At 39.4% G+C, this 24120-nt stretch overlaps 1 protein-coding gene across 4 annotated transcripts in view; it reads right to left on the reverse strand.

The window, feature by feature from the left end:
* nr3c2 (nuclear receptor subfamily 3, group C, member 2) overlaps nt 1–24120 on the reverse strand; it is a 314785-nt gene that overhangs the window by 25594 nt on the left and 265071 nt on the right. For all 4 annotated transcript variants that reach the window (XM_060827287.1, XM_060827277.1, XM_060827295.1 and 1 more), the window contains one exon: nt 7559–7689. In XM_060827287.1, the coding sequence (XP_060683270.1) occupies nt 7559–7689 (131 nt within the window). The remainder of the gene's footprint in view (nt 1–7558; nt 7690–24120) is intronic.

Consider the following 24120-nt stretch of genomic DNA (forward strand, 5'->3'; position numbering starts at 1 on the left):
TAACCAATCCTCTACACATACTTATACATTACTCCCTGCACAAAATCTTAGAACTTGAAATGGATGGTATGGAAACAAGTGAAATAAGTAAAGGTCAAAACATAAAATGGGACCCCCAAAGTACCTGAACTAAACCTTTTGTTTAGCCTCAGTGCATGATAAGAAAGCAACTTTGGTGAACAACCAGGAACGAAAGGATACACCTGGTGTTTTAGCAGTTTGTTAAATGCAAAATGCAATTTATTGCCAAAGAAAATCCTCCCTTTCAGCAACAATTTTTAAAGTAACACAATTGTTTACATGCTCAGGTTAAACCGGTTGCTATCAACTAAGTGCAAACTCATTCATTGCTATGAATTAAGTCTGCCGTTCTTCAGCTATTTTTAAAGTTCATAATCTAGTCGGTGCCTCTCTGATGTGAGGATAAATTCTTCACATTTCCAGAGCATGCGATGCACTTATTCCTTGTGCTATAATTATCTCAGAAGAGTAGTGTGATGAGACACAGGCCAATGTCAAATTCTCACACCAAGGGCGTGAATGATACCCATTGAAATTATACATAGGGAACATGCTTTTATACAATCTTATTGAGATATATCATATATATGCAGGAGCTGTAGCAGCAAACTAAAGAACATGCAAACCATTTGAAACAGAAACTCAGCCTTCCACAATCTCACAAATACCCTGGAGCGTATTGGAAAATGGTATGTATTAATCCAAACAATTGTATCCGCCAGTGTAGTCTGGTAATCCCTAGGTGCACACTGACAGACTTTATTTTCTTATGATATAACTGGACTGAGTACAGATGGCAGAGTTGCTTGTTTCTTAGACTATTTTCTAAATGGGGAAAGACTTCAGAAATCTAAAGGACAAAGAGACACAGGAATCCTAGCGCAGGATTCTCTTCAGGTGACATGCAGGTTTAGTTTTGAACCCCATATCTAAGGAAGGATGTGATGGCACTGGAGACAGTTGAGCAAGACCGTGGGGGTGAAGGGCTTGTCAAAGAGGAGCTGTTGAGGATTCTGGGTCCATACTCGATGGGGTTTTGAAGGATGAGGGGGGATCGGACTGAAGCTTACAGAATACTGAGAGGCCCAGAAAGAGTGGATGTGGAGCAGATGTTTCCACTAATAGAAGAGAAACTAGGATCTGAGCAAACAGCCTCAGAATGAAAGAATGACCCTTTACAACTGAGATATTGAATGACATAGAATCCCGACAGTGACCATTTGGCCCGCCAAGTCTGCATTCCACCATCTGAAGAGCATCCCCACCCAGCCCCATTCCTCTCCCTTACACCCCCATTCCTCTCCCTTACACCCCCACCATGGCCAATGCACCTAATTTAAACATCGTTGAATATTAAGCTGTACAAAACTCTGGGGTATTGCATATAGTTCTGGCCACTGCATTATCGGAAGGATGTGGAAGCTTTGGAAAAGGTTCAGAAGAGATTTACTAGGATGTTGCCTGGTATGGAGGGAAGGTCTTATGAACAAAGGCTGAGGGACTTGAGGCTGTTTTCGTTAAAGAGAAGAAGGTTGAGAGGTGATTTAATTGAGACATAGAAGATAATCAGAGGGTTAGATAGGGTGGACAGTTAAGCCTTTTTCCCCGGATGGTGATGGCTAGCATGAGGGGACATAGCTTTAAATTGAGGGGTGGCAGATATAGGACAGATATCAGAGGTAGCTTCTTTACTCAGAGATTAGTAGGGGCGTAGAACAGCCTGCCTGCAACAGTAGTAGACTTGCCAACTTTAAGAGCATTTAAATGGTCATTGGATAGACAATGGATGAAAATGGAATAGTGTAGGTTAAATGGGTTTCAGATTGGTTTCACAGGTTGGTGCAACATTGAGGGTTAAAGGGCCTGTAATGTGCTGAAATGTTCTATGTTCTATGGGCAATAAACATGGCCAATCCACCTAACTTTGGACTGTGGAAGGAAATCAGAACACCCAGCCGAAACCCATACAGACAAGGGGAAAATGTGCAAACACCACACAGTCACCCAATGGTGGAACTGAACCTGGGTCCCTGGCGCTGTGAGGCAGCAGCGCTAACCACTGAGCCACCATGCCATCCCATCTGAGATAAGGAGGAATTTCTTCAGCCAGACAGTGGTTAACCTATGGAACTCATTGCAAGTCATCAAATGTATTTAAGACAGGATTGTGAGGGTTGAGAAATGTATCAGCCATGATCAATTGGTGCAGTAGTCTCAATGGTCCAATTGGTCTCATTCTGCTCCTTTATCTATAGTCAATATGCTACACTGGTACAAACCCAACAACACTTATTCATCCCTCCAAGTTACTACTTTCAGACTTTTTCTGACTTTCAAAAGGTATTTCCACATGATTCTAAAATCAGATTCCATTTCAGTTGTGGTGGAGGTAGTTTCTGATTCACAGTACAATCTTTTCTAATACCCCTCTCATGTTATTTGCTTTCAAGTTTCAGCAGTGAACCCGGACACCAGTAAATAGAATGAAGTGTTGTAATTCGTACATAGGACGTGCTATTATGGTAACTGCTTTGAATCAATATTAGTTTTGTTCAAGTCTTTTGATGTGGTAGGTATTGTCCAATATTGGAAGAAATTTCATTGCAAGTACTGCAGGGATATACTGGAAAATTCTGAAAGTTGTAACAGCTGTTCTTCCATAATAATTATTTCTGATTATGGAGAAGAGAATTGTATTAATATACAGGTGTATGAATATATACTAAATTTATATACATCTTTGTGTAAGGATTTTTAAAATGGAAGTGGAAATTCAATTTACCTGTAATATTGTCCTAATTGTTGGAGTAAGATGTTTGTTTCTTCCTCTGTTTTGCATCCAATGTCTTCTTTTCCAGCTTGATGATACGTTTATTTGTTGATGGAAAGCTTTCGACAAGTTGCTTGCTTGGGCAACTGCTGTTTAGCTACTCTAATTCAACAGTCTAATGAATATTCGGTCACACAGGACACTGTCATCCTTTGGATCCTAGTGTCATTCATCTATTTATGGAGGACAATGTCTCGATTTGTGTAGGTAGCAACAGGGAATTGCTGTCAAGTGCACACCTTCAGAAAATCACTAATACAACCTAATACAATTGAAAGAAGGTCTATAACAAAGACTACTATATAGAATCTATTGCTAATGTAATTTTAGAGATTTTTCAGCCTCATTAAATTTAATCAAGGCTTTCCAAACCAAGGAAATGTCATTCGAATGGCCAATGGGAAATGACTGGGCAGATGAACTTCTAAGTTTCTCTTTGAAGAGAGTTTGCCATGGACAGGCTGAACTGAATGGCCTTCTTTGAGCAGTAATATTCGATGTTCCGAAATCAGTTTGATGACACACATTAAAGCCAACTTCAAATATGACTTGCACCTTACAGAGTACACCATTTAACTAGCAGTGTTCTTGAAGGTAACTGGATTAGATCTCTTCCCTTCAGAAGAAATAGCTGGTTTAATTAGTATTTCAAAGCTTGTGGCAACACTATGTTATGACTGTATTGAAGCTGTCAGAATTTTAAAACTAGGGCCAATTTATTATTCCTTCTAATTCTAACCTTTGCAATGTTATTTGCCACAAAATTGCCACTATTATTAATTGTTCAGCTAATTTTATAAGATTGATGTCAATGTTCCAGTAAAACATTCATAGTACTTCCCAGCATAACCTACAGGTTCAAATAAACAGATTTAGGCATATGTGGCAAACAACTGGCTGCCAGATCTGACGGGACCAAATTTTATGAAAAGAGCCTCTAAGATCATTCTGGGAAGAAAGACAATCCTCAGTTACCTTTTGACCATCAGCAACTGTTTTTTTAAACCCTCCTCCACTGATCTTCTACCTTAAATTTAGCAATATGACAAGAACATGTTTTCATTAAGATAGGGATCATCAATTTAATTGTTTTCAACAAGTATTCATTCTCCTCAGCTCCCATTCTAGCCCAAAACCCTCACCTTACCTGTTGATCTTCTATTGGCTCACATGCCATCTCTGAGTTTATCCTTTCCATCAGATCCCTCTCTTGCTCCTTTAACCCCTCCTCCATATATTTCTTACCATCTGGCTTCCCATCCTAGCCCTGACACTACCTGCCATTATAAATGGCTTTCCCTATTTAGCCACTGGGCAACTCCATTCCAACTACCCTATTAACTTGTTCTGCCCCCTTCAGAGATCTGTGGAAAAGCACCCCAAGATTCCCCTGTTCTTCTGCAGTTCCTAGTGTTCTGCCACTCATTGAGTACTCCCTTACTTGTTCATCTTCGAAAGTACATCATCTTCCAAGTAACAGTGTTAAGTTCTATTTGCCATTGATCAGCTCATCTGACCAATCCATCTGTATTCTTTTATCTTAATGTAAGACCTTCTTTCTTGCTGTCAACCACCTGGCCAATCTGCAAACTTACTTACCTAACCATTGTCCCCTTCCACATTTTCTTTTAAATTCTTTATATAGAATACAGTGGGCTACATACTCATTTACTTGGTGTTCTTTATGTCTAAGTCAAATGTTGTGGAACTTGCTAGTGAATTTTTACTGCTCCGTCCACTCCTCATATGAGAGGCTTTAGTAAGATATAGACCAATGGTGGCATGCGTCTGAATTTTGCAAGCTGGGGACACAAATTTTCGCATTCCTGGAGGAGGTGAGGATGGTGTCAAGAAGGGCAAATAATTGAGTGAGAGGCACTCACCCCCTTCTCATCAAATAATGCTGGGTGAGATGGTCTATTGGTGACCTTGATTGCTTAGCAAAAAGACCCTTAAGTTGTCAATTAACAGATACTCCAAGGGCTCAGATCACCAACAGCCCAATTAAAAGCAGACAGGGCAGCTGGCCAGTATGGGACTGGGGCCTCCAGCTGCCCCCATCTGGTGGCAATCAGGTCAAAGGGGTGGCTGCTGAAAAACACCACACAGCCTCTGCCTCCTCTCCTCCTCTTCCATTGACCCCACCCTGTAAGACCCAAAATAAAAATGACTCACCCTCTTGTCATTAGATCGCCCGACGACAAGATCCCCAGCCAGGATTTCTAGGACCCAGATGCTGCTGTACTTTTGTTCCTGAACCGGAACTTAAATGTTGAGACTCTCAATTCACCAAGGAGCTTTCTGGCCAGCTGATTGGAGCTCTGTTCAGAAAGCTTTCCCATTGCGGAGGCAGAGAGTCAGTTGCCATTAAATCCACCTGCTTTGACACTTAGGTTGCAAAATGGAAAGTCTCTGACTTATTCTTCAGGGGTGCCTGTGCAGATACTCCAACCCCATCCCTCATGATGTCATTCACAAACTATTAGCATAAAACTGTTAATTTGGCTCATTTTTCTTTGAAAACATAGATGCAATTTTTTCTTATGTACTGGTAAGGATTTTGAAACTGAACTACACATTCTGAATAAAATTCACTATTCATCCATGTATCACCAAAACAGTCAGCTATATTGCAACCACTTAAGGTGTGAAGCATTACAAAAATGATTGTACATAATGTAGAGGGTTTCATTTGTAGAGGGATCTGCAATCTCTTTTGGAAATCTGTAACTTGATTTATGCATTTCACACAAGAAAGCAACATTGACAGTCTGGGCTTTAAATGCTTCTGATATATGTTTTGCAGTAGACAACAGAATGACCTCCGTAATCCTCATTCCTTAAGAATGGTTTAGATTTACTCGGATCCCTTTCTTGCAACGGACTGTGCTTTCTGGTAGGATACAGGGCAAAACTTTTCACTGGGGTTGAAATCACAGTGCCTCACCAGCACTGCATGATCTACAGTCCAAATAGCTTCAGGTGGGAAGTTCTCCCTTCCCTGGGCTGAAACCCCACTTTAAGGATTTGCAGGAGTAGGTTGGGGAGGGGTGGAGGAAGGTGGTGGGGGGATGAGGAGAACAGAGTAGAGATCACACTTTGGGAGAGGTTCACTTGAATACATCAATGAGCCCAGCCACCTCTTGGGCATCAAGGTTCAAGGTTTTTTTAACAAGGTAAATGCAGCAACTGTGGGAGAAGGCCTTGACTGTTCGACATTTCAAGGCATCAGTTTGCCTTCGAGCAAGTGACCTGCCCAAAACTTTCCATACCAATGGTAAAATTGCAGTGCACATCAGGAACAGCATGATGCGTGGACCTCCTAACTGCCATCCTGTAAATGTCAAGCCATAGGTATGAATGCCCCTAACAGCAGCCACTCCTGTCATCCGATCACTAGAGCAAAGCACTGTGGTTTTAACTTTGGTTTAATGACCTGATTTATTAATTCCTATATATGCAGAATAATGCATTGATTTGTGATCATGACTGACAAAAGTACACAACCCACTGAACCCTCTTAATTTCCCACGATCCATTTCACAAAGTCTGAATCATAATGTATGTTTGCTGCAAAACTTAATTGTTTCAAATGTGGTTCAAATTTGAAGGCTTGCTGGTTTCATCTAACATCTATCTTCATTCCCAATTACTATAATAGTACTGTAATAGAGACTCTACTTGGGATGTTAGTAGCAAGCAGTTTTCCAGTTTCTTTTATGCAACTTTAGCAGTAGAGAGAAAAACAAGGGGGAAGAAAGAATGATGTATTGCGTTTCTCTCACTTGCTAAATCGTGTGTTAAAACCACATGTTTACAATGAGCACCTTTTCTGTTTTCTTTCTTTTATAAGTTACTTTGCACGGTTTCTCTGTCCCTCTCTGAAAGATTTTTAAAAAAAGTTTGAGTCTGCTTCTCAGCTCCACTCTTTGATTCACACTTTCTTTCTAGATTCTAAGGTTTCCTATACTACTTCAATACTCTACCTGAAAATAGGTCCAATACACAATGTCACAATCTTCAGCATAGGTAGGGTAAGGATGGCGGTCCTAAATCCACCTCATCCAGAATAGAAATCAAACCCCACACTGTTCACATTAGTTTGATCCACATCAGACAATTCACTAATAGGTCACTTGCTCCCCAGTGGAGGCTGAGTAATTGCAGCAATGTGGACTTTTACCTCCATGCTGTAGACCGGAGCCAAGACTAGTGATGGTACAGGTTCCAATTTTCTTTCCATTCATATTTAACCAACATTCTTCCTTTCTCTCATTCTTATTTCTTGCAATTGGTATGTGTTGGAAGAATTTACAAATTGATATTCAACCTGTTTGGGTTATGAATGCGCTTTCCTTGACCGTCACATCCTGGTGTCATGAATTTGGAGCTTAGAGGGTGGGATATTACCACTGAACCACACGCCCTCCTTTCTAATGATGCCATTGTGTGATAAGAAAGGCTTCAGACTAACTGCAACTCATCCAGCCAACAAATTAGTGAAGTTTCTTCATACATTTTTGATACATATTTCTTAAGGATTCATCTCTCAGCTACTGTAGGTACAAACTCTTGGGAGGATAGCCTTGCAAACAATCAATTATTGAAACAGATTTGGATTTTCAGCTTAAAAACTCAACAAAGAACTCTTATTCTATAATGTACAAGCCCCATCCTTAATAGTTCTAATGTGGATGTGAAACTTACTTGTGCCAAGCAGGAGAAGAGCTTTCATGCACAGGAACTCCTCATAAGTCAACTGGAGGCGTACAAATTCTATGCTGATACTTTGCATCCCTTGACATAGCTCATACATAGCTGATTGCTGCATCCGCTGTCTGTTTAAAAACAAAATTAGATGTTGCTAATTAGACTGGAGTTCATCACACATGCTGGTTGACATTAAAATATATTCTATACACTCAAACCCACATTAATCCAAACTGACCAGATGTACTAAGAAACATTGAGAAGTAAAAACACATGAATGTTGAGTAAAAGCAGAACCACTGTGGAAGTTGGTTTTATCTTGAATTCAGATACATTTATGATTCTATGACTCTATAAATTTGAACATATTTTGCATTTTCTGCAGTCCACCTAATATACTTTCAAATTACATTTATTGAGACCCCTTTCTTAGTCTTTCCACAACAAATACCTTCAGTGGCAGACAAGATTGATGGAGAACTTGTTCTTCAAACTCTGTACCCACTGGAATCTGCACAAGAATGAAACAGGCACAAACTCTGATCCTGAAAATCGTTGTAACATGCTGTACTGAAATTTCAATGTATCACTTTCTGAAAGCTTTTTTTAATTGCACCTTATGAAGGAATATGTTAATTTGTATTCCTATACATGTGAATATTGTGTAAATCAAAATTAGGTGTTCTCAATGGCCTTGAAATGTTTGATAAAAGGAAGAATTCATAATTAAATTCTAAATAGTATCTTTTGGCTGATTAATCTAATCAACTTTTCCAAATTCAATTTAGGATAATCATTAAGTTGTTACCCCTTGTAAAACGCAGATATCATTAATTAAATTAATAATTTTGTGTTTTGCATTTTTAAGTGAAATTATCAAATAGCCAACAGCTCTCCAGTCCGAACAGGAACTGAGGCAGATGTAGAGACTGTGGGGAGTGCAGTCAGTCATCAATAAGAACTCATTGAGGTGGCTAGACTTGAAGGTAAGATGGACACACTCACCAGGGACATTCTCACAGGGTCCAGCAAACAGGGGATGGGGAAGGAAGTGAAATGATTGTGGAAAAGGACCAAAACAGGGTAAGTCCATGTGGAGGTAGTCTGTCTATTGAGATGGAAGCCCTCCATGGACAATAGGTTGCTTACTTTCCTCAGTTGACAGGTCTGCAACCAAGTCGCCAAGGTACACCTGGCACCTTCACTATGTGACATGGGCAACATCAGCAATACCACTGGTGATGGGAGGCGGCTTTTAAATGACCACTGACCAGACACTAATTGCCTCAAATGGGTCAAGGGTAGGTCGCTTCCTGCCACCTATCACATGTTGGTAAAATAGCAGTAGTGGTATGTATGTAACTGATATACTGCTGCTTGACATACCATCTGATTTTGTGCTTCCCTCTCCAACCACGAATTTATAAGCCTGCTCCGGGGTGGAGAGTAAGCTTCTGGGTATGGGTAACTGATCAGCCAGAAACTCATTGAATGGTGGAACAGACCCCAGAGACCTAATTCTGGATTAGAGGTGCTGGAAGAGCACAGCAGTTCAGGCAGCATCCAAGGAGCAGCAAAATTGACGTTTCAGGCAAAAGCCCTTCATCGATTTTGCTGCTCCTTGGATGCTGCCTGAACTGCTGTGCTCTGCCACTGATCCAGAATGTGGTTTCTAGCATCTGCAGTCATTGTTTTTACCCCAGAGACCTAATGGACTATCCACATTTCTGTTCTTAGAATTCCAAGGTAGGCCCCATTCTTACATCTGGTATACTTCATGTTCTTTATTGTTCTAGCTTCTTCATTGATTTCTTCCATGCTCAGGATTTGGGAACTCATAATCGAGGAGTCCCTGCTCTTCTTACCCCTGTTGATCCTAACAGGGGCAGAGGGAGGCTCCAGTATGTAAAAATTGCAAACTTTTGACTTTAGGCTGGGACTATATAGTCCCAAGTCTTGCTTAATTTCTAGTCCTCCTGGCATATTGTAGTCTCAAACACTGAGGATTTTCAGTCCTTTTATATCTATTACTGTAACAAATTTATCATTCAAATGTTGTAAGGCTAGATGCAATGTTGGACAGGATTCTCCTGCAGGCTTTTGGACACTGATGTTCAAACCAAATGTAGAGCAAGCTTGCTGGGAGCCCGATTGGAGTTGCTAGTTCTCTAGAGCAGCTACACAGTTTTCAACCTCCATACTCTTCATCTACAGGCTATTCCCATTACAGGACAGGCAACCCACTGAGAGGTAGGCACTGCTGAGATAAGTCCAATACCTCTAGGGTTCCTCAACATGCTGGCACCCACTGAAGTGTAAAAATAAATCATGATTTTCAATGGAAAATGCAGAAGACTCCCCAGAGGCAAAAAAACTCCACCCTTCGGATTGTTTAGGCCTCATTCTACCCTTGATGCCTGTGAACTCTCTTTGGGAGAGGAAACCTAAGGCTCTGATGGCAGTTCAAATGACCGCAGGAGGGCCTCCTCCATTAGGTTCACTGTTTCTGTTTACATTAGGAGGCTGTTTCATCACAATGTCAATGAGTCCAGAAAATAATCTTAATTGGAACTTTTCTATTCTGTCAATTGTCACCACATTCCTGCCCACCTGGAAAAACTTTCCTGGCAATGGACACACAACAGGGAGATGTTTGCCACCGCTGGGTCCATTGACATTATTTCACCCTCTTCACAGATGCTGCCTGACCTGCTGAGTCCTTCCAGCCCACATTCTGTTTTAATTGTAAGGGTGGTATTTTTGAATGATCAATAATATTGTGAAAAAATATTTTTCTCCAACTTCACTTTATTTTCACAGAGTGCAACTTAAGTCAGTGACACATTATTAAATATGTTCTTATTATTTTTCACTCATTCAATTTTAGTCTGGATAAACAAGCACCTCATCACTCAAACATATATCCTAACTCTTAACAAATAAAGGAAAAATGAAATGATTGATTGTTCTAGCCCATGTAACATACCGTGAGAAATCAGAAACACTGTATAAATACAGATAAACTCAACATTATGTAAATAACCAAGTTTTGGAACACTGCCAAAGTTAAGCAAATCTGAACTTTTTTTTCTTAAAGCAACATAGTAAACTGTCCAACAATTCAGTCATATGTTCTGAGAAATCCCATGTTGAAGATCCAAACTTTAAGGATGAAACAATATGTTGTAGATAGCTTCAGATCTGATGATGGACAATTAATGTTACAGTTCTTCATGGAGCAGGACTAAACTTTCCTCATCAAATTTATGCTGTATCATTTAAAGTTTTACTTTGTATGGATCAGATGAACGCATTCTTTCACAGGACTGACATAAATATAGTTAGTGCCCTCACAGCACATTTACTCTCCAAATACTTTGAAGTGCAGCAAGTGGTCATTATACATAGCTTTGCACTCAGAATGAATTGTAGAAAGAAAGCATTAAAAGTTAATTTGCTCTGGTTTTTGAGTGAGGGGGCCAAAATTCATTATGTGCCCGCACCACCGGAATTGGACAGCAGGCAAAATTCATGCTTCCCTTTATATACTCTGATGTTATATGTTCTGGAGCATATTATGTAGTCCTCTCACATCACTCCTAAGTCCAAGAAACTTTGGAAAATTATGAGTAGCATGTCTATAATTCCACTTTCTTCAATAGCCTTGGATGCATCTTATCCAGTCGAGTTGCCTTACCAACTTGAAGTACAGACAGTCTATTCAATACCGTTCAGTCACCTCTTCTTTCACATTATCTTGGACAGCATTTTTCGTCTCTTGATAAAGACAGATACAAAGTATGAAATGACTCTGGTCATGTCTATTGCCTCCATGTGTAAATGTTTCTGTTTGTAGTCCCTCATTAGTTCCTTAGTTTACTACCCTTTTGTTAGTTATATGCCTGTCGAAAACGTTTGGATTTCTGTTCATGTTATTCTCCTTTGTTTCTCTTATTTTTAAAAAATGTTGACATCTATAGAGATATCCTCGTGTCTTTAACAAGATTATTAAAGTTGTACATAATGGTGTTAATTTTTCAAAATTCCCTTGATGCATGAAAGGCTTCATCAGGCAACAAAGTAACAAATATAACCTCTTTATTCAAATTGGGAGGGAGGAAAATTTATAGGCCAGTTAGGTTGACATACACGATGGAAAAGGCATTGGAATTGAGATATTACACTTCTTTGACTGAGTAATATCTACTATGAATAAAGGAGTGCCATTATATGTAGTGGACTTAATACTGTGGTAAAAGTCTGTGTTCAAACACTGGACTTGATATTAATCATACAAACACATAATCTGGCTCATAAGGGCTAACTTAAAGGGATGGACTTTATGAGGTACCTGAGGGAAGTGTCTGAAGAAGAACTTGGATGGGATGTTACTTTCCATAATTTTAAGACTTAATTGTTCAGTGATTTACCAGCTGTACATTTGTTGGAATAACATAAATATTGATTTGTCTGCCCTGCCAGCAGTGATTTGCAGCTTAATTTTCGAAGGTAGCATTGAAGCCTGCTATGAAAGTGTGGGGAGTGAGAAGGCGGAGTCCAATGGATATATACTCTGAATATATCTCCCTTTACCTGACTCCGCGGGAAGACTTTTCAAAATAATTACTTTAACTGGTAGCTGTAGGGGCTGCTGCAGGGGGCAAACATGGTGCATGGCCATTCATCTGTAATTATTTTCTGATTGGGTTCTTCAATAGTCTTTAAAGAAGCCAACACTTGTATTAATAGACAATAGGTGCAGGAGTAGGCCATTCATTATGATCATGGCTGATCATCCACAATCATTATCCTCTTCCTGCCATATCCCCATAACTCTTGATTTCACTATCCTTAAGAGCTCCATCCATCTCTTTCTTGAAAGTATCCAGAGACTTGGCTTCCACTGCCTTCTGGGGCAGAGCATTCCATATATCCACCACTCTCTTGGTGAAGAAGTTTCTCCTCAACTCTGTTCTAAATGGCCTACTCCTTATTCTTAAACTGTGTCCTCTGGTTCTGGACTCACCCATCAGCGGAAACATGCTTCTTGTCTCCAGGGTTCCAATCTTTTAGTAATCTTATACGTCTCAATCAGATCCCCTTTTATCCTTCTAAATTCAAGCCCAGTCACTCCAATCGTTCAACACGTGATAGTCCTGCCATTCCGGGAATTGACCTTGTGAACCTATGCTGCACTCCTCTTTGCTCCTATATTCAATTTCTCTTGTTATCAAGGCCAGCTTTCATAACTTGAGCTTTCTTCACTGCCTACTGTACCTGCATGCTTGCTTTCATTGACTGATGTATAAGAACATCTCGATCTTGTTGTACTTCTCCTTTACCTAACTTGACTCCATTTAGATAGTAATCTGCCTTCCTGTTCTTGCCAGCAAAGTGGATAACCACACATTTATCGACATTAAACTGCAGCTGCCATGCATCCGTCCACTCACCTAGCCTGTCCAAGTCACCCTGTATTCTCAAATCATCCTCCTCACATTTCACCCTGCCACCCAGCTTTGTGTCATCAGCAAATTTGCTAACATTACTTTTATTACCTTCACCTATATCAATAACGTATATTGTAAACAGCCACGGTCCCTGCACCGAGCCTTGTGGTAGTCCACTTGCCATTCTGAAAGGGACCTGTTTATCATTATTCTTTGCTTCCTGTCAGCCAGCCAATTTTCGATCCAAGTCAGTATTTTACCCCCAATACCATGTGCCCTAATTTTGCTCACTAATCTCCTAGGTGGGACTTTATCAAAGGTTTTATTTTTAGCAGAGACACTGAAAAGAAAGTCAGCACGTATTTATCATTGGGACCATAGCCTTGGTGGACTGGGTGCAGACTCACTGCTAAATTGGCATATTTTGTACCCATTACACTATATTCCAATTTCTATCCCATAATGTTTCATAATATAGCCGAGGAACATAAGAGCACAAAGAAATGTCATTTTGAATAAAATTATCAAGTTAACCTTTTCAGCACTTGTTCACCCACTGTACAATTCTAATTATATTACCGTGCAGTCATTTATTTGTCTTACTTGCCTTTCAGCTGGAAATTTACAACTCGATAGTATGGTATCATTAATAAAAATGACAGATGATATTCATCATAACACTGATGTGTCACACAGTGAAGTCAAGCATTCCATGAGGGATATTTGTGTGCATGTTAAACCAAGATAGTGTTCATCACCACTGTTGATGTCACAATCAGAAGTAACCAATCCAGTTCAGAAACTCAATAAAATATCAGTGCATGATGAGAAGTGTTGTATTTGTATCAAACACTACAGAACTACTGTGAACAGGGGCAATAAGAGAATCATCCAATATGACTCTATGAAGCCAAATTGCCAATGAGGCATGTAGTTATGAGGAATGAGAAGTTGAAACAAGTTCACACTCATTAAGCTTTCCATGAACTGTGACACAAATTAGCAAGGAGATTACTGATCTAAGATTATAAGGGTTTGACTTTGGTTGCCTTTTTGAAAAAGTACAAAATATTTGTTGTTTCATCTTGATAGGAAAAGCCCAATTAACTGGGGTAGTTGAAACTGAAGAGATGGAAGAACAGGGATATTTAAGCCTTTCAGATGAAGGACTTTTGCCCGAAATGTTGATTTTCCTGCTTCTCGGATGCTGCCTGACCTGCTGTGCTTTTCCAGCACCACTCTAATCTTGACATGTTTTAGCTTGTGTTGCAGAATAAATTACTTTAAACCAGAGCTGTGAGCCAACATCAATATGTAGCTGTTTGGACTAGATGTATGACTTTGATTTTCCTGGAAATCTCTGGATTTTTAAAAAAAAATACGTAAGTGTTTTAAATTTTTACTGCATTCTCAACCATTCCTGCTTGTGACAAGAATAGTTGTGTGAGCACCTATGTGAGGACCATGTCTTGTGTCTCTTGGGAAGTGTCTATACTTCCTTTGCCAGCTGCCTAGAAGAATGTCCAATTTGGATGGATGCTAGGGTGAGCAACTTCATTAAATGGTATGGTGCAAATTGTTGTCAAAATATTTGTGCAACACTTATTCTGTTGCTGAGAAAAGTGTTGTGCTACTACTACTGAGGAGTACATGAAGGTAAGTGTTGAAAAGTGTCATCTCTGCTGAATGTTGGCTTTCTGAAGAGGTTCTTTGGGAGCTGGAGGGACGTCCTCTTGGCAGGTGACTTCATGCAACTTCCAGCAGGGATGAAAAGCCAGCTTTAGCTCTTAAGCCAATCTTAGGTTAATCCTTCTTGGGGCTTCAGGAGAGGTAATTGGTGCAGATTCTTTTGGCTCTTGTTAAATTGCTGTGAATAAGCATGCAGCTCTGAAGATTCAATTGGTTTCTGTAGAAAAGAAAGGCTAAGTATCTTGTAGTAAAGTGATAAAAATGAAGAGAGTGAATCTCTCTCTGTTGTATGAAATGTTAGAAGCTCATCTATTAGTGACGCGCAGTGGTGTAAAAATGGATTAGAGAACTTAAAGTTGGAGACAAAAGCTAAAATGTGCATGTGAACGGTCACATTTGGATTGTGAACTTCCTGTTATTTGCTTTACAGCTCCCTTGGTTTGGCATTCTCTCTCCTGCTGATTTATGAATTGGACCATATTCCTTGATTCTTGACATTCAATTTTCTTTTTCATTATTTCCCACAAAATTGTTGCATCTTTCATTAGCTTCTGGACCAATTTAGCTCCCCACAAGTGAATTGGAATCTTTTTCCACATTAAAGACACTGTGCAATTACCATTTGTTGATTTTAATTTTTCATTGTACTCCTGGATCATTTTCTATTTCTCTGCTGGCCTCTGGATTAATGCACTTTTCAAATACTCCTTGGATCAATCTCCACAAAACCACAATCATTTAGCATAACCTCTGTTGTGTGCTGGCCAATTCTACAATTCAAATAGCTACATGATTAAAAAAAAACCCATCCCCAGCCACCAATCCTTTAGCATCGCCACTGTTCCTCATCTAGCCTTTCAATTACAATAGGACTATGGAGATTTTACCTTCTACTCCTCCTCTCTAGGATGCAAAATTAGTTGCTGTCATCACTTTTGCTAAACCCATATGACTGTTACTTCTTGTTTCATCCATCAAGTTAGAACATTTGTTAGAGGACAGGTATCTCCTCTCTTATCAACTCTGACCCTAAAGTTGCCTTCTTGCCATGCCCAGATATTTATCACTAATCAATTCAATAATTCATGCAGCACTTGTTAACAATAATTTATATTTTTGTATAGCTATTTTAATATAATTAAACTTTCCAAGTTATTTGACATTAACATAATAAAGCAAAATTTGACACCACACCTAATGAGGAATAATCAGTCAGGTTAAAGCTCAGTCAAAGAGGCATGCTTTAAAGAGACATGGACAGGGAATTCTGGAACTTGGGGATCTACAACTGAAGGCATAGCGACTAATGGTCAAGTAATTAGAATCAAAGGAGAATAAGAAACCAGAATTGGATAAGCACACATATTGCAGAAAATTGTGGGGCTGGAGGACATTACAGATGACTCAGGCTATGGAAATCAGAGTCATACAGGTGGAAACTGACCCTGCAATCTAACTAGCCCATGTTGACCATGTTCCCAAACTAAACTATTGCCACCTGCATGCATTTGGCCTTGAAGCCTCCAAACCTTTCCAATTCATGTATTTATCCAAAGAGATTTGAAAGCAAGGAAGAGAATTTTAAAACCATGATGTTGCTTGACCAGGAGCCAATGTAGGACTGAGTTAAGATATGAACAGCAAAATTTTGGATGACCTCAAATTTACTCTAACGTGGGAGACCTGCCAAAGGTATATTGGAATTCTCAAGTCTAAAGGTATCCAAAGTACGAATGAGGGTTTTGGTCGCAGATGAGGTGGGGCACAAATGAAGTCGGGTCATGTTCCAAGATGGAGATAGGTGATGTTAGTGATTGCACAAATATATGGTCCAGAGCTCATATTGGATTTAAACATGACAATAATTTTGTGAACAATCTGGTTTAGTTTCAGCCAGCTGACAAGGAAAGAAATGGAGTCGGGAGCTTGGATTGGAGTTAAGAGTGGGAACAAAAATAATAGCTTAAGACTTCTCACTTATAATCGAATAAAAGCTTTGCTCAGATAAGCAGTCTGATAATTCAGCAGACAACGATGCATATAGCATCTCAATCAGCTTCCAGCCAGAAACTAATAAAATGTACAAACAAAAACAACTAAGTGACAAAGAATGCATCTTTGGGGTCTGAATGAACTAGATAAACATTATACTACTATACATCATCCAGTTAAACTAGTCATGTAATACACAAATTACAATTGCATTAAGTGTAAATGTTCATTTAAAAATCAATTATAAATGAATAATTAATACAGCCTGGTATTTCTTTTGCTATATAAATGTGCAAAATCAAGCAATTGAACATTTGATGATGAAAATTGTACACTGCAAATCCCAACGCCACTCGATAAAATGTTTAGGCAGCATTCTGTATCAGGTAATTTCCCATCATTTCTGCTCACATCACATCTCTTGCCAACTGACTGAAGCAGAAGGGGATCATGTAGTAATTCATGGAATAAACATTCTTCCTTTCCCCAGTGGCGAAGATTATGATGGAAGCAGTCTAGAAGGGCAGCATGCTGAATAACTGCAAAGTACTTCTTTTATGTTAGGAAACTTTAGAATATATTGCATTTTAAGCGAGGAAATAACCAGCTGCAAAATAGTGAAATGCAGCAAACCTGTTTCAGGGAATGTCTTTTTTTTCTCACTTTTAAGTGCAGTGGTTAATTGCCTGTAGTGTACATTTTAATCTTGTAATCATTGAATTTGAATCCTTTCTCATTTGCTTGGCTGCAGTTTAGGGAAGTTTATCTCCCCCACTCCGGTTTGGTCTTGGAATGTGCACTCGAGATCATCTTCTGAAATTTCTTTGGAGCTATTCTGGGCCATTTAGAGGGAGTGGTCGGCAGGCTTTTTTCCCCCAGTCTGCTGGATATGACTTTGCAGGCTGTTAATAAAATGGACTCCACTGCGATTAATCTCTGCTCAGGAAGAAGAGCTGTTGAAACTACAGGTCCAACACTTAGTTACTGTGCTACAAGAACTTGAACTTGGATTTAATTGCACCTCATCACCTGCAGCACATCATTGCAGTTTTTCTAATGTGGGGCAGAGTGGGGAGCTGTATTTTCTTTCTGAAGGACGAATACAATACCCCAGCATAGTTTTTATTCTATACCGGACTACTTTTTGGTTGCATATCAAGGCACTGATCAGCTGAGCCTTTTTTTTACCAATCAGACTTTCATATTTCATAAAACAAACAAAGGTTAATACCCAAGAGGATGGCAGTTTTGATTCAAACAGTTAGATTTCAACCTCAAGTTAGTGAAAAGTGTAACAATATTACAGTAACTTTAGCATCTAAATGCCTGCAAGTATACAAACTTCAGAAGTACAGTACTTAATTAGCTGTAAAGTGTTATAAAGACATGTGGTGGTCATGAAATATGACACAGTAGATGCAAGTCTTTTTGTTTATTTCCCCAGCAACTCCCTGTTGATTCCTTCTCATCTATTTCCACTCTCTTATATCAATCAAACGCCACTCACCAAAGTTATGAATAAACGTCTGTGGTTTTGAAGCATTACATGTGGCCTCCTTTACTTCTCAGTAGCTTTTAAAACACCATTCTTGTCCAATATCTTTCAGCTATCAAACTCAGTTAGACTGTCTTCACCATCCAACTGTGATTTCACCAATCCCATCAATAACCTTTATTCCTGCATGTGTAGCATTATTCTCCTGAGTCTCCAGAAATCTTTTATCCCCTAAATGTGTTTTATACTTAATTAATTTTACAGAATAATTAGCTGCATGTTTAGCATTGTTGTGGCTGAAGAGGTAAATTGTGAGAAATTGTTTAAATGAAGGAAATTATGACCTTCTTATCCTGGTAGAAAACAATTTACTTCTGGACTAAAAACACATATCTTTTCCGTTACAAATCCATCTCTACATCCCATTGGCAGGGGAATGTCTATGGATATTGTTTATATGTATTTCCAGAATGTTTTTGATAAAGTCCAACGTAAGAGACTGTTAACTCAGAGGCCCACAGAACTGAGGGAAAATTTCTGAAATGGCTAGGAAATTGGTTGAGTGGCAGACAGTAGGGATAATTGGTAAGTACTCCAATTAGCAGAATATGATGAGTGGTGCCCCACAAGGATCTGGGTCAGGGCCTCAATTATTCACATTATATATTAATGACTTGACTAATGGCATAGAAAGTCATATATCTAAATTTGCTGATGACACAAAGTTAGGCAGTGTAGATAATAGTATAAAATTACAAAGGGACATTGATAGACAAAGTGAATGGGCAAAACTCTGGCAGTTGGAGTTCAATGTAAGCCAGTGGCTATCTATTTTGGACTGAAAAAGGAGAGATCAGGGTGCTTTCTGGGTGGTATGAAGTTACATACAGTGGGTATCCAAAAAGACTTGGGAGTTCAGGTGCATAGGTCTTTAAAATGTCACAAACGTGCAGAAAGTAATAAAAAAAACTAACGTTGGCCTTTAATTATAGAGGTCTGAAGTACAAGGATACAGATGTTATGCTGCAATTATACAAAACACTGATCAGACCTCCTTTGAAGTACTGTATCAGGATATATTGGCCTTGCAGTGATTATAACATCGGTTTATGATACCTGGAATTCAGGGGTTACGTTATGAGGAGAGATTGTGTAAATTAGGCCTGTTTTCTCTAGAATTTAGAAGATTACCGGGAAATCTAATTAAAGTCTTCAACATGTCAACACAAAAAAAGGTAGATAAAAGAAACCATTTCCAGGAATTCTAGTACTTGGGAGCTTAGTCTGAGAATTAGGGTCAGACTGTCCAAGAGAAATGTTAGGAAGCAAAAGGTAGGAAAGATTTGGCACTCTCTTCCACAAATGGCAGTAAACACTGGATCAGTTATTAATTTTAAATATGAGATAGATAAACATTTGTTAAAGGTAGTAAAGGGAAATGGGCTAAAGGCAGGTAGGTGAAATTAGGCCTCAGATCAGCCATGACCACACTGAATGAAGGAAGTGGCTCAAGGAGCTGAATGGTCTACTGCTGTTCCTCTGTTCCAATATTAGGAGGTATTACAATTTCAGACTCATGTGATTTCAACTTCTGTCACATGGCAACTTTTCATGGACAACTGTGTGATAAGACACTCTCAACAATGCTTTCAGGGAAAAATGATTTAGAAGTGCTGGTGTTGGACTGGGGTGGACAAAGTTAAAAATCACACAACACCAGGTTATAGTCCAACAGGTTTATTTGGAAGCACAAAGGGTATTTGGGAAAATGCAAGAATTCAGGGCAAAAAGCAATGAAATCTGGTGACAATTCTTTTTCACCTTGTAAAAGAAGGCCAACCTCAAATTTCCAACCTATGCTTTCCAGTGAATGCTGCTCCTTCCTGGCATCTCTTTTTTTATAGATATAGCTATGGTGTTAATATGCTGTATGTAATGCTTCCCTGATGTCAGGCTTTAAGCCAGGGTCCACGTTAAATCAAGTGGGTAGCCTGCCTGCTGCCAACCCCCACACTCTGCTCCTGCACAACTAGACCAGCTTTGGGGTGGTGTCAGGCAGCCAATTTAGCAGGGGTCAATTGAGTCTCTTAAGTGAGTAATTAAAACTCACTTATTTAAATTTCATCAACAGCAGAGGCCCACATCAACCAGCTAGCCTGGCAGGTCATTATGGAATAGTGTCTCCTTACATAATTGGCCCTGGCCTCAATGCAGGGTTTCCCTAAAGTGCAACTCCACCTGGTCATATTTTCCCCCACTGCTTTTCAGATCACATTGTCCATTCCCCTCACCAACTCCCAAACATTTACAAAGCTTCTCACATCACACTTCACCTCATCACCTAAGTACAGTACTGGCTGTGGCTACCACTTTCACTAGTGCTACCAATACATTGAGAGATGCAGGCCTCTGGTTGGCCAATAACTCTGAGGAGGTTTTATCCCCTTGATGGGCTGAAATCCTAGCTCTAGCATTAAAGCAGCCTTTTGGATGTTTCTCTGGGCAACCATTCTTTCTCTGGGAGGATTAGCCCCGGACCTTTGTAACCAGATGGCGGTAGAGACCCTAACACCCTTAGTTCCATAGTTCAGCTGAATGCATCATTATAGACTGAAAAAAAAACCCTCTGTTTACTTCCTCAAATTTCTGTCCTACTGATACTCCTAGCATTTTGTGTTTTAATTTCAGGTTTTCAGCATTTACAGTATTTTACTTTTGCAGCGTTTTGATGGTTTCAGTGCAGCTGATCAGGTTGTGCACCTATTCGATATTCCCAGATTAAACAACGTTACTTTCCTTCTCCTTTTGATGGAGTGCTTTCTTATTTTTGATCAATGCTTGACAAAAAAGATCCAAGGTTTGTTTACATGTATCGGTTTCATTAAAAACATAAATTAGTTTGTGTTTGGTTCCATTTTACAATAATATTGTTGTAACAATTAATAAAGCTTTTAAGCTCAGCAATAGGAATACATTCACAAAATCAATCCAAAATGTCTTTTTAGTATTCAAGGTCAGAAGAAGTGAATCAGATTCACTTAAATTAAATGAAAATTGTTGAATACATGGTTCTTTGAAGATTCATTGAAAAAAGAATAAACAGTAACAGTTGTGGACCTCACAGTAGAGTCACAGAGGTGTACAGCATGGAAACAGACCCTTCAATCCAGGTCTATTTACCCTATCCATGCCCCATATAATTTTGTAAACTTCTATAAGGTCACCCCTTAGCCTCTGACGCTCCAGGGAAAACAGCCTCAGCCTATTCAGCCTTTCCTTATAGCTCAAATCCTCCAACCCTAGCAACATCATTGTAAATCTTTTCTGAACCTTTTCAAGTTTGACAACATCTTTCCGATAAGAAGGAGACCTATTGCATCAATATTCCACCAGTGGCCTAACCAATGACCTGTACAGCCACAACATGACCTCCCAACTCCGACCAATAAAGGAAAGCATTCCAAAAGCTTTCTTCACTATCCTATCAACCTGCGACTCCACGTTCAAGGAGCTATGAACCTGCACTCCAAGGTCTCTTTGTTCAGCAACACTCCCTAGGACCTTACCATACAGTAAAAGTCACAAAAGTTTTCTAATAAAGCTGTTTGAGCACCTAACTAAAGACTCAGGTCATCCTCTTGCTTAAGTACAAAATGATAACACTTGACCGAAATGAGTGTCAATGGTCTGAATTTAAAATTAGATTCATTGAATGCCATTTTGATTTTGTGTGGTTATACAGCATCTCATTAAGGGTTAAATCAAAGTCACATGGCTCTGCTTTTGTCTTAACCTCATCAAACATCCTGACAGATTTCCTTGGTTCTTGAATTGCTGAATAAAATCAACAACCTCTCAGAATTACAGGAGGCTTGGAATTCCTTAACTAAATCCATCAACAAGACTTTATTATTTGTGCCTCAGGAAATGTTAGGCTCCTAATAATCAAAAAAACCTGCAGGTCCAACAAGCTGTCAGAAGAATTACTTGTTGTTTTTCATCTACCCCAATGTCATTTGCCTGGGAAAAAACATATCATTTACACATACTATGCCTGGTCTTCAACAGCTGGATCAAATAAGTCAAGCTTCCCAAATAATGGCATGATGCCAGAAATGCTTACCCCAACTCAAAGACGAGTTGCAAGCAAATTTCTTCAGGATTTTTTTTTTCTCTCATCATCACTGGAATAACTCTACAGGGGTCAGTATCCTGTCACTAAGGCTCTCTTTATTTACATGTGCACAGTACTAGAGACTGGTCTGGCTTCCTCAGAGCCAGCTCTCAGAGTGAGCAGAACCTTTGACACTCCTGTTTGTATCTGTTAGCCAAGGCTTCCTGATTGGACCAGGTTAACAGCTCCAATCAGGGAACTCATAATCTATGAAGTCCACTTGGCTAGACTTGTTACAATAAGACAAAAAAAAGACTGCAGATGCTGGAATTCAAACTAGACAAACAGGAGACTGGAAGAACACAGCAAGCCTGGCAGCATCATGAGGTAGAGAAGTCAATGTTTTGGGTAGAAGGTTACTACCCAAAACGTTGACTTCTCCACCTCCTGATGTTGCCGAACTTGTTATAATCACTACAGGTCTAAGTTACTGATACCAAGTGGGGAAGTCTTTGGCAGAAGTAAGCTCAGTTTTAATTAAACAGAACAGGTGTATTAAATTGTACTTAATAGTCAGTCATATTATAGAGTTAGAGAATCATAAAGCATGGAAATAGACTCTTCAGCCTAACTCATCCATGCCGACCGATTTTCCTAGACTGAATTAGTCCCATTATTTCCTGCATTTGGCCCATATTCCTCTAAACCTTTCCTATCCATGTACTTGTCCAAATGTCTTTTATATGTTGTAATTGCACTAACTTCTACCACTTCCTCTGATAGCTCATTCAATATACCCACCACCCTCTATGTAAAAACCTTGCCCCTCAGGTCCCTTTTAAGTCTTCCCCCTTTCACCTTAAACCTCTGACCTCTAATTTTGAATTCAATTCATTTTATCCATGCCTCTCATGCTTTTATAAACTCCTAAAAGGTCACCCCTCAGCCTCCTACACTCCAGGGAGGTAAAATCCCAGCCTATTCAGCCTCTTATAACTCAACTTTCCAGTCCTGATAACATTCTTGTAAATCTTTTTTGCACCCTTTAATAACATCCTGCCTATAGGAGGAGGATGTGGCCTTACAAATGTGTTGCACAGTTGTAACATGATACCTGAGATACATTTCTTGTAAGACCTTAGGTCAAAGTTAGAAGTACAAAACCTGTATTGAAACATTATGGTACACACAAAAAGAGTGGTTTGTGCACATGTTAGCTCTTCCCAGCAACAGTCCCTTACATCCTGTTGGGCGGAGTTTATCTCATGATGTCAGTTAATCTTTTCAGATGCTAACTGTCATATACAACAATTTAGAACATCCTGTAAATTTAACATTTAAGGGTATTTCATATTTTCTGTCACAGGAATAGATGCTGCAGTTGGCCATGTGCCCTTTCACATCTGGTCCATCATTCACTAAGGTCATGACGGACGTCCAACACCTTGCAATATCTTCATATCCCTTAATTCCCTTAGTATCTCTAAATCTGCCATCCTATGTGTTAAAAATATTCAATGACTGAGCATTCTTGGCTCTCTTGATTGAAAATTAAAAAGATTCACCAACCCTAAGTGAACAAGTATAATTTCCATCTTTGACCCATAGTTGCTGACTCGGAGACTGTGACTCCATGTTGTAGATTCTCCCATTAGAGTATCTATCCTATTAAGTTCATTACCAGAAATATACACAGCAACTTGATCACCTCTCATTTTTTTAAACCCCAGGCAAAAATCATATTGGTAAGCCAGTACAACCTCCATGCAGCACATACACACTTGTCCAACTGAAAGTCGTATGACACCTTCCAGACTCT

This window comes from Hemiscyllium ocellatum, chromosome 1, assembly GCF_020745735.1.
Source record: "Hemiscyllium ocellatum isolate sHemOce1 chromosome 1, sHemOce1.pat.X.cur, whole genome shotgun sequence".
NCBI lineage: Eukaryota > Metazoa > Chordata > Chondrichthyes > Orectolobiformes > Hemiscylliidae > Hemiscyllium > Hemiscyllium ocellatum.